Source organism: Osmia lignaria, chromosome 15, assembly GCF_051020975.1.
Source record: "Osmia lignaria lignaria isolate PbOS001 chromosome 15, iyOsmLign1, whole genome shotgun sequence".
NCBI classification, from domain to species: Eukaryota; Metazoa; Arthropoda; class Insecta; order Hymenoptera; family Megachilidae; genus Osmia; species Osmia lignaria.
In genome coordinates, this window is record NC_135046.1 from 2,672,085 (window position 1) to 2,688,765 (window position 16,681).

Below are 16,681 nucleotides of genomic sequence, written 5' to 3' on the forward strand. Positions count from 1 at the left end.
AGTAATTATACCATTTGGTTATTTAATTATGTGCCTATATTAAATGCTTGACGTCAATAACTGAGAGAGAAGGGGGGCACGGTATTTGCTTCAATAGTATTTTGCAAAAATTCATGATAGGATGATTGAAATGAAAAAATCTCGGAATAATAATTTCAGTGATTACGTTGCCTCTTCAGGTCCGCTTACCGTATTCGAAGGTCAGGGTTGGAACCGAAAACTAGAGAAACAGGAAACATCGTGTAGAAGGAGTTTCAAGTCACGCACCTCCGCTCGTGAGATTTATTTCCCATTGCCCGAACATCGTTCTCGCTTTCGTTCCTGAAGGCCGAGCGAAACAACGAAAGAAGTTCAATTAATCGGTCCGTAGGGATCGTTGGAGCATCGAATACGCGCCCGCTGACTCTTGGTTGTGTACGGGCCTATAAATACATATTCACGAACGGATGTTGAGGCATTGCTAAGGTCCACGTGCTCGTGGATCACGGTGGTGGCAACAGTCGGCCTCCGACCGTCGTCCAAGTGTGCATAAACTCGAACCTGGTGCGTTTCTTGTCTACCAAGCGAAAAAGCAAGAAACCAGCAAGGTCTGGAACGAACAGGCCGGGACGAGTTCCCTTTCGGCTGCTTTTTTCTTTTAATTTCCTTTCCGCTGGAGAACGTGCCCGAAGGAAGTGATCGTGTCTGATTTTGCAATATTATCGATCGAAATCAGAGAGACTTGTTCAAGTTCGCGTGAATTCGATCGTGATGAGCAATCGGGATATCGCGAATTCGTCCTCTCATCTTCGCGACTATCTGCTCCTCTCGATGCTCGTTCATTGTTGAGCAATCACGGGATCAGTGATAGGTGCAAAAGTTTTTTTCGACAATTTTTATTTTCGCGGTTTAGCAACCGCGATTTCACGAGTTCGCGAATCGTCGGATCGATGAGATTCGAGTGATATTACAGCCGGTGCTGGGCTTTGTGCGCCGATCTAAGCGAAAGCTGATCCATCGATCCGCTTCGTTTGAAGGAATTCACTGAGCTAGCAGACGTAAGTTGACATCGTGTTGCATGCCAGAGGGTTGTTACTTGCAATTTATTTATTCGTTTCCCTCGATCATTGTAAGGATTCATTTTAATCTCTACCTGTAATAAGAAAATTAATTCTAGGAGAATCAAACCCATCGATACGACGGATTTCAAATGTTTTTATTTGAATTTTAATTTGAACTTGAAATTGTATCCCCAACAACCTACCTTAGTTTAAGTAAATTTTATATTCTTGTTCTAGTGTTAAATGGTAAGGCGAAAATGCAAAATACCGGAAGGACATTTAACGAGGAGGCGTTCGTCCAGCAATTTGTTTCAAACACGTTTACTCCTTTTGCAAGCATTTCCCAAATGGAAATTCACCGCGTCCTTGTATATTCGTGCGGTTTCCAGTTTGCAATTCAATCGCTGTCTGTTGCTGATGTTCGATATGCATAAAGATGGAATTTTAAACTTCTGATTTGTAGGAAATTTTAGATAAAAGCAAACACTTCTCTTCTTTTGTCGATCGGCAAGCTCTGGTATATTGGAACTTGCTCGACCAGTTGTTGCAATTTGCAATAAAAATAAATGAAACATTTTTCTGACGAATGAAACACCCCGTAGAAATCCTATTTAGTTTCAGCATAACTGGCATAGTTTACGAGTGCAGTGAAAGTGCACCATAATCTGTGACGCGTTAATGAATGACTATCCTGCTAATTACTCTTCATCTTCAAATAGGTTTCTACACAACCGATAATGCCTAAATCCATCAATTTTACTGATAATAATGAAGATTTTTCTTTCGACTTATTCACTGTTTTATTAATTTTATGCATTCCTCGGCGGTAGGGAAAACAGGTTCACCGATAATTCTGCATCGAAAATCAAACCAGAAGCTTTCATATCTTATTCATTGTATTCTTCATCGTTTTATTATCCACATAAAATAATGTATTCTTCGTTTCTTTGCAGTAGATAAACGTTTTTGCAACCTTTCGAAGTCTACGATTATACAAATGACAGAGCGTAGATTTTCGAAATCAATAATTACTTCTCATCTTCCCGTAATCTTGAATTCGAATAATAATAGGCACATCGACAAATGTGTGTGTTTCTACATGCCACTCAATTTGGAGGTCGATCATTGAGAATGCAAATATACAGTCAGTCCCAGATGTTTTATCCATCATTTTAACTATTTTAGGATCCATCGTAGATTTGTAATAAACGACCTTCGAACTGCATTTTAATTTCATAATTCATAACCGAGGGAAATTGATGGGACATGGTGTACGCGTGTCCGACGATCCGTGCTTCAATTTCGTAATTGAAATAACTCGGGAAACGGAAACCACGAGTAAATTAACAAATAAATCAGTTACGATGGTAGTTTGTAAAATTTAGATAATTAGAAATCAATTTTGGAAGCTTTGGTATTGATTAACGTTGCAAACTAGGAACATTAATAAAAATAAAAAACGGAAATTTAGTTAACTTTAAAAAATAATAGCAGAAATTCAATTTTAAAATAGATACCAATTTAGGATAAGTACTGAAATTGAATACTTATGTAATAATTGAATTTCACGAACAGATATATTTCAACGAGCAGTTAACTCGTCTTCGCCGGTGTACGAATTAAACTCGCCTTTAAATTGAACTGTACACTTTCGGTTCACTTGGAAACTCGTTGCTTGAACCGGAAATACGTCGTGAAACGAGTGGATACGCGTTGATGTGTACAAACTATCGGCTTCGTTCTTGTACGAAAGCAATCCGTTCGGTTCATTGTTTTGTTTCCTCGCAATGAAACCTGCTGCAGCACGCGACAGAGCGAAGCGCATTTCCGGTTGCCGGTGTATCGACAGACACGCTTGTTACGCTCTTCAAATATTTGTTCTGCCCTGCGTGATGTATCAGCCAGCGGTTTTCATCGTTCGATCTTGATTTATAGATCGCTCTGCTTGCTTTCCCTGCGGTCTCGTCATTTTTTCAAAAAATCCTTTTACCAAGCTCCACCTTTTTAATCTCACAAAGAACAATGCAGCGCAAAAATTGCATACTGATTCAAAACGAAAATAGACGTGTATCTTCTTTTTCGCGAAGATAAAAAGAAATTTATTAGTATCAGAGGTCAATTGTTGCAATTCTTAGTAAAAAAAAAATTCCACATTAAACATTTTCTAAATGGAACTCGTTGCGAGTAAAATGATTAATTTTACAGATTTAGAGTGCATTCACAATGAGGGTCGACCAGATCGGACTTCTCTTATGGAAAAATTACATCGTTCGAAAACGTCAACCGGTAATTATAGCCCTGTCGAAACAAGTCTCAAAGCCATCGCGACAATTGTTTAAAGCCTGTTGCATAAACTTGGATGTTTAGGGTATATTGGCGCTGGTATTCGTATGGCCGGTTGTCGTCTTCATGATCCTTTACACGATCCGCGACAACGTGGATCCAAAGTACCATCCGACTTGCCAATTCCCAGCGAGGTCGATGCCGCAGAATGGGCTACTCCCGTTCGTTCAGAGTTTCATTTGCGGTCTCGGCAACCCTTGTGATCCTCTCACGGAATACGAAGAAGTTCCTTCTTACAGAAACGCCACGTTAGTATGGAAAGTTTGAACGATTTTTCCATGGAAAAATTCTATCCTCTAATACGTTCACGGTCTTGCGTCGAAGTGGAACCATCTGATTTATCGCGTTCGGATTAAAGTTTCTTAAGCGAGACCGTGAATGGAGAAGCAATAACGATAGAAATAATGTTAATCCATTCGAAAGGCCAGAAGCTCGAACTTTATTTTTTATAGTTATGTCATACTTTTATGGTTATTGTCCAGGAGCTGTTCATTTTTTTACTTTAACGCTCTCCGATCAAATTTGCGAGATCGCGAATTTCATTATTATTCCACCTTATTGTAAAATATATTTTCATCGTAGTCTAGGTTCATTGGTGGTAGATTTACAACCGATGCTCGGTAACGAGACGGTGCTTACCGCGGTTAGGACACTGCCGAACAGTATTCAGCTGCTAAAATCAATGGCGCAAATACTCACCAGACCGGAAATCAAGGCGTTGTTCGGTACGCATGCACGATCTACCTCATTTACTATCCTGGCTATACGCGAACTCACACCGGCTATCAAATTTGTCGACTAGATCGTGGCATCCGATTGGGAGATCTGTTCAACAACCACGAGGAAATCAAGAACCTCCTCAGGCTTCAGATGCCCTACGCTCGCCAAGGATTGATCGATGAACTATTCGAATCCTCCATAAAATTGTTATACGTTGGTATCATAAATTAACCCTTGGAAAGTTGATCAATTTTCAAATCCACCGACGAGGGATAAAATAATTTCATTCATCCAATTCTTAGCTCATCGAGGCGTTCGGTTCGTCCAATATCGACGGAGTGATTTGTTCTCCGGAGAATCTGAAGAAATACCTGATCCTACCAAAACCGGAAGATTACACAGAAATATCGAAGGTCCTCTGCGACATTGACTCGGAGATGATACCGAAAATGTTGGAAAATTTGTCCAAACACTTGGATTTTTCTGGTCTCATGGAAATGGTGGATCGCGTGATGGCGAAGTTTCATGATTACGATTTCTTCGATGACTTGAAACGAGCCGTCGAAACGATCTTAGATCTCCAAACCGTGAAGACAAACGTTCCGCAGTATTTAAGGTTGCGCGAATGGTTACCAAAGATGATAATGGTCTTCAAGAACGTCACATTCAAGAAGATTGATCTTACTTTGTGAGTAACAGAGTTCTTCTTGAATCTATTGAATTACAAAAAGATTCTTTGTAATGTATTTTTAGTGTGAACAAATCGCCACAGAGTTCTTCTTGAATCTATTGAATTAAAAAAAGATTCTTTGTAATGTATTTTTAGTGTGAACAAATCCTTGGCAATTTTGGAACCGGTGTTCGAAATGGAACACGATTGGCCAATCGCACGAAGAATTTTCCTCAGGCTACAAAAATTGTTGGTATTAGCGAAAAAGATGAAAGGTGATCAAAGCAGTGATCCAACCTCGGATGATTTCTTCGTGATCGTAGAACGATTGAAAGGTTCCATGAAAGCTATGTCATTAAATATCGGGAATAATGAAAATCTCACACAAATTTTGGATCTGAGTATAGCAATTCTCCATGATGGAGCGAAGCTGACCAACAGGATTTTCGAACGTCACGTGGATCAAATTCAATTGTGAGTTTTCCTATTTCTTTGAAGTGTAAATATCAAAGCGATAAAGCAATTCTTTCTTTACAGATCAGCTGAGATTTTGGACGGATTGAGGGATTTTCTGTCGGAACATATTTTAGCCACACTGAGTTACATTTTATCTTTCACCCAGTCTATTGTTGAGATGATACACCATGCAGCTATTATCCACGAGGATGTTCCATACAGGATTTACAATATATCTTTGAACCACAAGGATACAGTACAGAAATTGTTGACCAACGTTGATCCAAAGGTCTATCGAACATTCGTGCGATCGTTCTCCAGATTGAATTTCGTAGAGGTTGATATCATTTTCTTTACTGGTATATCACACCTTTTGTTGATTTTAGAATCGCGAAGGTATTAAAATAATTTTAAACCTGTCCATTCAGAAATTCGTAGACAAAGTGAGACGCGCGAGAGCCGAGGATTTCTTCTGCCAGGAGGAAACGCTGAACGAGATTTTCGAGAACTTCAAAGACACCAGAGACGAGTCGGGTTACATCAAGGAGCTATTGTGCAGCGATTCAGGGAAAAAGTTGATCGCCGATGTGTACGAAGCTTTCGAGTTGAAGAAGTTCGAAAATATTGTAAGCATTTTATTTTCAATTCCCGCGAACAGAAGCAGCGTAACGTATGATTGAAATATAATACAGATGAGCGACTCTTTATCGGCTGTCGTCAGCATGGTGCTGAAGCAAGTAATCGATATTGAAAAATCAAACCTGACGTCTGTCGTGAAAAGCATAAAAGGATTAGTGTCGTATTTGGAATCACCAGTGCCAGCAGAGCCTGACTGGTCTGTTTTTAAATTCAACCAAAGCTGGACAGAAATCTTTGAAGAAACTCAAGCCCAAGGAAGATTGGACCTGTGAGCGTCTAGAACGATCGTCGATTTATGATAAAAATTTTCTAACAATCGTCTTCTTTCAGCTTGGGAATTCACTTGAGCATCGCAAAAATGATCGGCTCGCGTAGCTTGACTTACGCGACCATTCGTCCTGATTTAGAGAACATGGACATACTCGCTGAGATCATTTTGCAGGATGTAAGAGAGAATCCAACGAGCTGGATCGGAGAAGTCAGGCGTCGCAAAGCACAGCTAATCGAGTCGTTCTATTTAACCGTAACCGATAAGGATAAGGTGAACAATTGCGAATTAAATTCTTTTCTTAACTCGTTATCTGAATTCCTTTCTACAGCGAGGATCTTCTAGAAAACATTTCGCAATCTTCACAGGATCAAAGTGATTTTCCTTTCAAATTTTCCAATTTCAACAGGCTCTGAAAATTTTAGAATACGACAATTTCACCAGGACCTACTGCACAGACCCGAATCCTCCTGGTCTATTAAATTTTCCAAAGGGATCAAACGAGACGGTATTAAAATCATTGGTCTGTCGTTTATCGAAATCCGTGCAAACCGATCTGGAATTAAATATGACGGAAATAGATTTGAGAGAGGATGCTCGTTACTGGAAGAAAGGATCCTTTAATTTCACCGATTTCAATGCGAAAACGATCGAGATTTACCGGTACATCGATACATTGATTCATCAGAAGGATTCCGATTACGACAAGGCTAATTTAGAGAAATTGAAGGAGGACTTTCGAAGATCCTGGAGCGTTGATCTCTCGGTGAAGGATGTTTTCGAACTGAGGTACGCAAATAATGAAAATAATTCATTCGTCGGAGTTTTTTAAAGGGCAGACGTTTACCTTCGTTGACACGTAACATCTTTCTGCAGCGTAGGTTTGATCTGCAAGTTCTTGAGCGTGATGGAGAGTCCTCTATTCCGGACGAAAAACGGATGGAAAGAGATGCACGCGATGGGTTGGGCGGCATCGGTGATCTTCGACCACGTGGAGAGGATCGTCGATCAAATTCAAAGGAACGATCACGTGGCAAAGCTGTCCGAGCTACTGCAGGACATGTCTCAAACGGAAATTCTATTGAGTGCTATCCTGCGAAATTTGTCTCCTCTGATTCTTGACGTGGTCGACATTATCACTATGAAGCCCATTCACCTTGTAAGTGATCCTAACGCGTCGATCCACTGAAAATTAATTTTAAAAATCTTCACAAGATTTTCTCCTCTCGATCTGTAGATGTAATTAAATTACAAAACGAGCGCTTATCCAATTTTTCTCTCAGATCTGTGAAATCACCTCGAAACATTTGATGAAATCATTTTCCTTCCTGTTTGCCAGATATCCGTTCTGGACGATTACAAATCCCGCGAAGAACAATGGCCGTGCATACAAAACGAGAGCGTCGGATCCGCCATGGAGCTGCGAAACGGCACTCGCGAAATAGTGCGCGAGATCGAGAGGATATCTTGCAATCCGGCTTTGTTCATTCAAGAATGGAAGGAACAACCGATATTATCAAGATCGCGTAAGATCGTAAGTAGCGTAAAAAGAAATTCTCTATTAGAAATTTGCCGCTGGTGTTCAATATTGGAAATGAATATCAGTTTCAACGGGTTGACACGGTGCAATTGCCGCCTTTCAATTGGACCTTGGGCTACGGGAAGTTCCGTCGACTGGTCAAAAAAATGGACGATTTGGGAGATAGCACGAAAGAAGTTATTTTGGCTGAACAACCGCATTTGTGGGAGCATTTGGAATCGCTGATACCGGAAGTGAAAAGTATATTGAACGATAGATGGCCCGACGTGAAGAACGATGCCAGGTGGGAGCACCGGTGTTCAATTTCCTGACGCAAGAATACCGCAAATTAAATTAATGATTAACGTGTTTGTAATTTAGGAATACGTTAGATTACATCGACATGGAGCTCGACAAGACGGTATCAGCTTTCCAAAGCAACCTCTCTGCAGATGGAATCTGGAAGCCAGCGATCGCCGTCGAGGATCGCATTCTCGTTCTAACAAAATTCCTTTCCCATCTTGTTCACAAGACCACGAAGACTGTGTCTGAAATTCTACACGACGGTGAGTGTTAAAATATTAATCAACATTTGTTCGCATAAACAGAGAGAAATGATGAGAATCTATTTTTCTGTTCTCAGCAATTGGATCAAGTTCTTCTCAAACATCTGTGAAACTAAATTTGTTATCACTTTTGGGATTCAATAAAAGAACACCTATTGGAATTTATTATAACCAGTTACCCTACATTTTGGCCACCGTGGTGAACGGATTATCAGACCCAGAGGTTGACAATCGCATTGTCCAATCACTGATGACCAGCAACGATATCACCTGTTCACAATTATTCGAATGGTGGTCAACTTCGATAATTGGTCTCCCTTCAGACGACTACAGAATCCTGAAGAATTTCACTTGCGATCTCGATCCTGAAAATTTCAACGGTTACACTGATTTATATTTGGCCGAGTCTGATGTTTGGACAAAGCCAACTAGCAAATACAGAGCTTATCCTATGAACGCTATAGGAGACGTGTACGATTTCGCTTCGCAAGTGCGGAAAATCACGAAGGAAATACAGAACAAAAGTGTCATAGTCGATGTACCATTTTCAAAATCTTATCTGATATCCACCTTCCAAAAATTGAGGGATTCTTTGAAGAATTATAATGGAGAAACACCTAAGGTAAAATGATCATTAATTTAGGACCCAAAGAATGCATTATCATTGCAACAATTGTTTTTCAGAAAATGGAGGGTCATTACGAATGGGTGAAGTACAGACTCTTCGTTGAAGGAGTTTCTGAGGCACTAATTCATATATCTAACGCGATGAAGAATATGAATGTAGAAAATGATCGCGTGAATATTTGGGACTTTGTTGAAAATAATGATGTCAGACGATTGTTGAAGATCCTTGATACACACCCTGAAGAAACGATAGCTTTGATAGCCAGTCTCGGCACAACCGGTTTAAACTTACATGGATTGATGGATTACGAAGATGTAAGAAAGATCATCTGCAATTTCCACTTCAATTCGAGTTACTGGTCCGCTCCAAACAGGACAAGATTCATAAAAGAGATATGTTCCTTTGATCCTTATCAATTGCTGAAGACAGTCACCAGTGAAGAATATTATGTAAGTAAAAAAGAAATCGGATAATTCGGTATTAAATACTTTGATAATTTTAATTTCTTAATTAAACAGCTCCTACTGATTGGACAAAGGCCTACCATGACGAGATTAACACCTCTAAGCGTGTCTCTAACGAAACTCTTAGACGAGGTTTTAAATCTACACTCAAGAGAGCCGAATTTGAAGGTGGAATCAAGAGTCTTCAGTTCGGCAACCTGGAAAGGTCTGTCGAACGAAACCTTGTCGCTTATTCGTGAAATGGGTCAAAGTTGGTCGCGCAAGTACATAGGCGAATCAAAAAGCAAAGTATATCCAAAAGTGAACGAGCTGATCGGTTCGTCGTCCGATCCTCTCTCGAAAGTGTTTAGAATGTATCAGATTCTTGACGCGACGGTCGAGTTGTTGGCTGGCGGTGATGTTTGGCAAAAGCTACGAGTCATCTACGAGAACTCGAGGGTGAAAGCAATCTTGACTCTGATAGAGGACATACCGAATCTCGTCGTGAGCTGTGTTGACACTTTCGTGAAGTCGGAGAGATTGAACGATTTCGTGGAGAAGCTCGCGTTTGGCAAGCTACACCCCTGCGACATCGACAAATATTTGATCGTACCCAGTTTCGTCAGGAAGAAAGTTCTCTTGTCGAGCGTCACCAACTTCTGCCAGAAGATCGTTTACGCCGATAGACAGTTGACATTGATCGATCTACTGCCCGTTGACGGGAAGTACGAGGTACCTTTCCCTTATTGCAACTTACAGAAAGGGCTTCGAATTATTTTTACAACATTTGCACGGATCTTGTAGGAAAGTCGAGTGTCAGGTACCGGAGGAGAACTCAACGAAACGTATCTGTTGGAGAAATGGGACCATGTTCAATCGACCGTCATTCGAGTGGCAACAGAAGGTTTCAAAGATGTAAAGGTACCCTTATGGTGGTCGTCCTTCAAAGAGGGTACTTTTGAAGATTTCTTGTCCCATTATAAAAAGGAGGTGAGCTTCGAAAGAGAAACACGCTCGAGTTGCAATATAGCGAGAGTTCGCTATAGAAAATACGATTCAATGATTAATTAAAAATTAATTTAGGATCCTAGAGCACTGGCCCATCTGGTGGTTAAAAAGGTCTTCACGATTCTAAGGAATATCCTGAATTCTGCTGAGAGTACCAAGTAAACTCGTGTTATTTTGTTTATAAAATATTTCTGAACAATTCAATATATGATAGATTTATTTATCGAGAGAGATTTCCTTTCAGAGAGTGCTCCTGGTGCGTTACGTTACCGCTCGAGATTTTAAATTCTCAGCTAGTGAACCATCAACTGTACTCGAAGCTGCTGTGTCAGTTGAATCGATCGAAGGTGTCGGAGATTCATGACATTTTGATGCGCGATTTCTACTGGAACAAAACCGCCAGCATGGTGAGAATTAGTTACCCTCGTGATCTACAAACCATTTCCTCTCTCTCTATACAATTTTGAACCCATTTCAGGTAAAGAATTACAAGTACCTGAGCGTGAAACGAAGCAGGAATGAATTTGTGACTACTTTAGAGAGCACTATGCATTCTGTGGCCGACATCATAGTGAATTTTCAAAATGAAACTTATAGAGACAAAATCGACCAGTGTTATCATAAATTTGTTGGACAACCTGCTTATTCCAGACCAGGATTGTAAGCGTTTTAATTAAAATTTTTCAATGATACGCGTAGTGGAATCAATTTCAAAGGAAAATTTAATTTCAAGGTACGTGTCCTTGGCTCTGGCTATCCTGGAGTCTCTCCAGAAGAACGTAATTATCCTGGACACTGCCAGAAATCACGAGAACATCGAGAATTTATCAAAATTAGCGGAGAAATATGTACCGATCTGGAAACCAGTCCGCGACGTGGCGAAGACGTCAGACGTGGCCGACATCGACGCGTATCTACCTGGCGCGACGATCAACGTTAACGCGATCATGAACGAGCGAAATGGCACTCTGTGTCGAACGAAAGCGGAGTGTCGTAACTCGACGGTTCTGTATAATTATCTGAGCTCCAAGAAGGCTGGGAAGGTGTTCCGTTACGACCCGAAAGCTTCGGGATATCATTCCATCGTGGAAATCTCCGATCGGTTGTCGCAAAGTTTGGATCTGGATCGTATAGATCGCGAACGGAAGCAATGGCGCATGGATGCCACGTGGGATTTAACGTGGCTGAAAGAGATCCTCGGCCACTTGTCCGTCGTTATCGAGGAGAGCGGCAATCTCCTCGATGTCGCTAGTAAAATAGACTTTGAGGACGTCTCGAACGTCCTCGGGGTTCCGGATGTGGTCGATGGTGTGGTTAATATCCTGAAGGATAAAACCGTGGACAAGCTTTTCGACGGGTAAGGATGATTCCTTCGATCTACGAATAATATTCCTCTGTTAACCGTTCGATGGTCCTCCATTTAGGAGGATTTTAAGATTGTGGAATTCTGAAATTTGTTGATTTTTGAAAATTTTATAGAATGAGAGAAATAGTGGAGGACGTGAAACCTTTCGTCACCGACCAAAAGGTGCTGGACGACATTTACAGTATAATCGTGGCACTGGAATCCATGGACATTTTCAAGAATTTGGGTCTCCTAGACATGAAATGTAAGAGAGAATGATATTCGCAGCTATAGTTACTTCTACATCTCCTCTTTGCTCTTGTACGAGAGAAACGATTCGTATTTTTCAGACGTTATCAGGGACATGTTCGACAACTGGGACGTGGTGAGATCGTATTTGGTGGACAGGATGGGAATTTCAAATGATGTCGCGCTGATGCTGAGCCAGGCGAAGATAGATATGATTTCCGTTTTCATGAAAGAAAGAAGAGCGCTCAGTTTGAAGGAGATCATTTGCTCGCCGAAGAAACTCAATGATATGTTAAATTTCAACAGCGGTCGTATCACTGCCGAGGAAGTCAGCTCTGCGATTTGTCAATTCGAAGATTCGCAGACTCAAAACGTGACGATAACGTTGATAAAAAATTTAAATTTCGATTATATTTTTAACACAGTGAGTGTAATAATAATTATCCGAAGGAAAGTAGTTTATTTTTTAATCATAAATAAAATTCATTATCGTAGCTGAAGAACGCCAACGTGAAAAGTATTTTATCAAACGCGAACTTAACAGAAACTGAAGGAAAGATGGTGCTGAATAATCTCGGAGTGGCTGCCGAGTTATTACCATTTTTCCGGGACAAACTTTCCTCTAAAATGCCGCTGGCGAAAGCTTTAGAATCGAACGTGGAGGAAACAGGAGATCAAACAGTCTCGAGTGAGATATGCAAAATTCAGAAATTAAATTAGAATGCTTTAAGAACTCGATAAATATTCAAACTCCTTTGCAGCCTCCAAGTTCCTTCAGGATTCCAGCGAAATGCTGTGCGGACAACCGATGGTTTCTGACAACGGGGATTTGTATAAACTTATTTCTAAAATCGAGGATAACAGCAAAGAGTTCGACAAAGGAGAACTGGATTCTTTACCCAGTTTGTATAAACAATTATTTAGTAATTCTTTATTTTTTTTTTATATATATTGAATTCAATATGATTCTTCTTATTTTTCAGCTGATTTCTGCAGAAACACTTACAAGGGCGTAGTCGCGATGGGCGGTGGGAAGATCATATGGTCTTACGTTAAACCCTTGCTACGAGGTTACATTCTCTACGCTCCTAATACTACTATAGTGAACAAAGTGATGACACTGGCGAATAGAACGTTCGTAGAAATGGAACATTTCGGGATATTGATGGATAGTTTGGAGAAAACTTTGACCTCGTTGGCGAACCTATCCGAAATGAGTGATAGTCTAAGAGAGCTGCAGGATATAATGTCTTCGGATGTAATAAAAATCGCCATCAAATCTTACGGGAGTGGAAATTTCGAGGGTGGTAAGTCGATTTAAAAAACTTTCGAAAAAGGACCAAAGATATTATTCTGTTTTCTTTTTCTTTTATAACGGCTTCATTCGTTTCAGGAGATTTCACGGATATGAATCTCAGTGAGATTTCCTGGCGACTTAAGAGATCGAAGCGTTTGATCACGATGGTCGGTATGTTGAATGATTTATTGGAGTGCGTGCTCGTTGATCGAATAAAAGGATTCCGGAGCGAGGAAGAAATGGAGGCAGAGGCACGGTTACTGATGGAGACGCGACAGTTTTTAGCTGGTGTTGTCTTTTTGGATAAAAGCTCGACGAGGTCGAAGAGATCGTTGGAACACGAATTACCCGAGAACGTAATATACAAAATTCGAATGGACGTTGATTACGTTCAATCCACGAAGAGATTGAAGAATCAATTTTGGACACCTGGTCCGGAGAGCAGTTTCATAGAACACCTGAGATACCTTCGGGGTTTTGTACAACTGCAGGACTCTATCGATCGAGCGATTATTAAAACAAAGAGTCAGAGAGATCAGGATTGGAGGACGATGACTCAACAGATGCCTTATCCTTGCTGGAAGGACGTTCCGTGAGTATTCTTCATTTCAATCTCCTGTTATTTGAATGATTTTAAAAAATGAAAAATTTTAGATTTCAAACTACGTTGTACGAGTCTCAGGGTATTCAAGTCTGTTTCTTCTTCGCTTTGATTATGTGCGTTGGAGCTGCTGTCAGACACATTGTTTGGGAGAGGGAATCTCACAATGCTATGGTAAAATATTTTTCATTTAATTTTATTAAAATAAAATTTAAATTATTACTGTTTCAATGGTCCACTATCCAAGGCTAACACCACCTAACTTCGATTTCCAGGTGATGAGCGTGATGGGTTTGAAACCATGGAGAAATACCATGGCTTGGTTCATCGCAACCTTCATAGAATTATTAATCATAATGTTCTCCATCAGTCTGGTGCTTCTGGCTGGAAAAATTCTACCAAGATCCGATCCTACGTTGATCTTAATCATGATGATTGATTATTCATTTTCTATAGTAACCTTCTGGTAAGATGTCCTGATCAAATCATTTTCGTTTCTAAAAAATGTTGCGTTAACGAAGAATTCATGAATTAATTTCCAGTTACATGATCTCGACCTTGTGTAGCTCGGCAAGTTTGGCTGCTATCAGTACAGTGGTAATGTTCTTGTTGACATTCATGCCGTACGTCATTGTCATTGCTATGGAGGCTGTTATAGGTCTCGGCTATAAGCTTCTAATAGTAAGTTATCGTTATCTAACTTGGCAACAGCATTAACACAATTTATATGTAATGAAATTTCTATGGTTGAAACTTCCAGTGTCTTAGCATGTCGACAAGTTTCTGTTACGGTTGTTTGTACGCTGCCAGAAAGGAAGTTCAAGGTGTGGGACTGACGTGGAACGAGATATGGCAGGAATCCAGTCCCGGTGATTCGATGTCTTTGGGTCTGGTGCTTCTAATGATTGCCTTCGATGGTTGCCTTTACGCTGTTATTGGTTATCTGGTCGCCAGATACACGAATTCAGGTAGAAACTTGCTGAACTATTACCGCTTGTCAACAGAAACTTCGACTAAACACTTAGAACTCTGTAGAATCAATCTTTCAACGTTTGGTGGAGGCCGCAGAATTTCTTCTATTCTCTCACGTTTTTTTTCTTCAAATTTTATGTTTCTACGTTTTAATCAAAAACAAAGATTCCTGCAAGGGTATCTGTTATTTACAAATACTCACAGGACAGTATTTTTTATGATTATCTTTTAACAAATAGTGTTTTGCTTTTTTGAGATCGTAAGAGCCTACATGTGTGCTCTTTGGTGCAGGTGATAATCAGGGATTAATTAAGTGTTTGTGTACTTTTTCTATTGTCGTTCTTGTTGATAACCGTGAAGGAAAAGGTTATTTAAATGTTCACGAGCACCTGGTGGCAAATGTGTGCACAAATTTCCACGAAAGCCTTGAAACGTAAGGAGAAATCAGCAGGAAATCTTAGACCGTGAAACGACAGAAGTTCGATGAACCCGGTGAGTTAATGGAAAAATGGACGAGCATTGGCCAATAATTTTCCAGGCAGGGGCTTTCACGATTTGAGGTCCCGTAGCTTATGGTGGGCCGACACACGTTCTCTCTATGGCAGGCCGAGCTACCTCGCCTTCGTCAACAACCTCTATTTCACTAACGACGTTCTCCACCCTTCAGCCACTTACCAAGGTATCGCACTTGCCATCTCTTCCGCTATTGCACGTTGTTTTTAATTCTTTCCTTTCTTCTGCTTTTGGTATCTTTCATGAGTGTTGTTTGCTTGCTATTTAAATATTCAGATATTTTAATCTATAGATCAATGAAAATTTAAATACCAGAATCCTAATATTCCAAACACTTCAAAGCTCCATAGTCCTGGGAACTGAAAAATTCCCAAATTTTCAAATTCTAGACTCCATAGTCCTAAGGATTCCAAAATCCCAAAGTATCAGTAACTTGAGATCGCAAAAATTCCAAAATTCTAAACTGAAAATTTGTATTGCAAGAATTCGCGTCCAAAAGTGCTCCTAAAATAACGTAGAGCCAACAGAGGATCGAAACATAGTTCGATCTGCATGAACGTGATTCGTTCGTTTGTTTCATAAATGTTTCCAGAGCGGAAGCTATTCGAATATTTGAATTGCACCGAATATGCAAATGTCTGTTGCTACTTCGTGAGGGGGACGCTTAATTTATTCAATGTTGCAGTCCGAATGCATTACGAAATGGCTGCTCTCGAGGAAAATTCTTCGCGCTACTGTTTGTTCGAATTCGACGTGAATCCGGGAAAGGTGTTGGGTTGTTTTAGATATTTATATCGTGCACTCATTACAGCTCCCTTATGTTTTACGAACGAATGCAGTCTCTGACATTGCATGCTTCGCATGAATTACGAAATTCCATTTTCCCTACAATAGGAAGGATTCGAGTAAGGTAGAAAATTTCATTCGGAGCATCCGCTTTCTTTATCTGAAAATTATTTTTTTTTTAACACGCTTACTCGAGGATTTGATAAAGGTGTACAAAGGGTAAGAGCTTGCTTCTTTCGATGCAATTATTATTCTTAGTTAAAGATGCATGTTTTCCTTTTTTTAATTAACGAGTACAGACGAAGACAGTGATATCAGCAACTTGACGGTCAGCGAGAAACAGGCAGGAGTCAGATTCGAAGGTGTCAGAAAGGTTTACAACACCGATCAAGGAGAAGTTGTAGCTGTGGATGATTTTACCTTGAAATTATGCGAGGGTGAAGTGACCAGCCTTCTTGGGAGAAACGGAGCTGGAAAAACGACCATCATGTACGTGTCTGGTTAAAAATTAATTAAAGCACGAGATATTAAATTAGCAGGTGGTATTCTAAAATTAGATTCATTTTGCTGATCGTTGTAAGTTATTCCTTTTAACGTCGGTCAAAAGATCTCTGATTT

At 40.2% G+C, this 16,681-nt stretch overlaps 1 protein-coding gene across 2 annotated transcripts in view; it reads left to right on the forward strand.

Annotated features, from left to right (window-relative positions):
- The window catches only part of ldd (lipid droplet defective), a 31,140-nt gene that overhangs the window by 2,651 nt on the left and 11,808 nt on the right, over positions 1-16,681 (forward strand). Inside the window, exons 2-37 of one of the 2 annotated variants that reach the window (XM_076692628.1) lie at positions 180-1,037; positions 3,246-3,326; positions 3,408-3,631; positions 3,966-4,108; positions 4,186-4,316; positions 4,406-4,791; positions 4,930-5,247; positions 5,311-5,566; positions 5,658-5,855; positions 5,922-6,136; positions 6,199-6,409; positions 6,546-6,925; positions 7,013-7,295; positions 7,476-7,670; positions 7,742-7,959; positions 8,037-8,221; positions 8,299-8,843; positions 8,906-9,298; positions 9,368-10,024; positions 10,097-10,282; positions 10,376-10,458; positions 10,545-10,707; positions 10,779-10,960; positions 11,034-11,657; positions 11,780-11,910; positions 11,996-12,318; positions 12,390-12,582; positions 12,656-12,796; positions 12,878-13,201; positions 13,288-13,783; positions 13,846-13,966; positions 14,068-14,258; positions 14,335-14,473; positions 14,553-14,760; positions 15,303-15,443; positions 16,363-16,552. In XM_076692628.1, the coding sequence (XP_076548743.1) occupies positions 3,264-3,326; positions 3,408-3,631; positions 3,966-4,108; positions 4,186-4,316; positions 4,406-4,791; positions 4,930-5,247; positions 5,311-5,566; positions 5,658-5,855; positions 5,922-6,136; positions 6,199-6,409; positions 6,546-6,925; positions 7,013-7,295; positions 7,476-7,670; positions 7,742-7,959; positions 8,037-8,221; positions 8,299-8,843; positions 8,906-9,298; positions 9,368-10,024; positions 10,097-10,282; positions 10,376-10,458; positions 10,545-10,707; positions 10,779-10,960; positions 11,034-11,657; positions 11,780-11,910; positions 11,996-12,318; positions 12,390-12,582; positions 12,656-12,796; positions 12,878-13,201; positions 13,288-13,783; positions 13,846-13,966; positions 14,068-14,258; positions 14,335-14,473; positions 14,553-14,760; positions 15,303-15,443; positions 16,363-16,552 (8,837 nt within the window). In that variant the 5' untranslated portion in view covers positions 180-1,037; positions 3,246-3,263. Of the gene's footprint in view, positions 1-179; positions 1,038-3,245; positions 3,327-3,407; positions 3,632-3,965; positions 4,109-4,185; positions 4,317-4,405; positions 4,792-4,929; positions 5,248-5,310; positions 5,567-5,657; positions 5,856-5,921; positions 6,137-6,198; positions 6,410-6,545; positions 6,926-7,012; positions 7,296-7,475; positions 7,671-7,741; positions 7,960-8,036; positions 8,222-8,298; positions 8,844-8,905; positions 9,299-9,367; positions 10,025-10,096; positions 10,283-10,375; positions 10,459-10,544; positions 10,708-10,778; positions 10,961-11,033; positions 11,658-11,779; positions 11,911-11,995; positions 12,319-12,389; positions 12,583-12,655; positions 12,797-12,877; positions 13,202-13,287; positions 13,784-13,845; positions 13,967-14,067; positions 14,259-14,334; positions 14,474-14,552; positions 14,761-15,302; positions 15,444-16,362; positions 16,553-16,681 lie in introns of those variants that run through there. The other variant, XM_076692629.1, reaches the window with a different exon arrangement.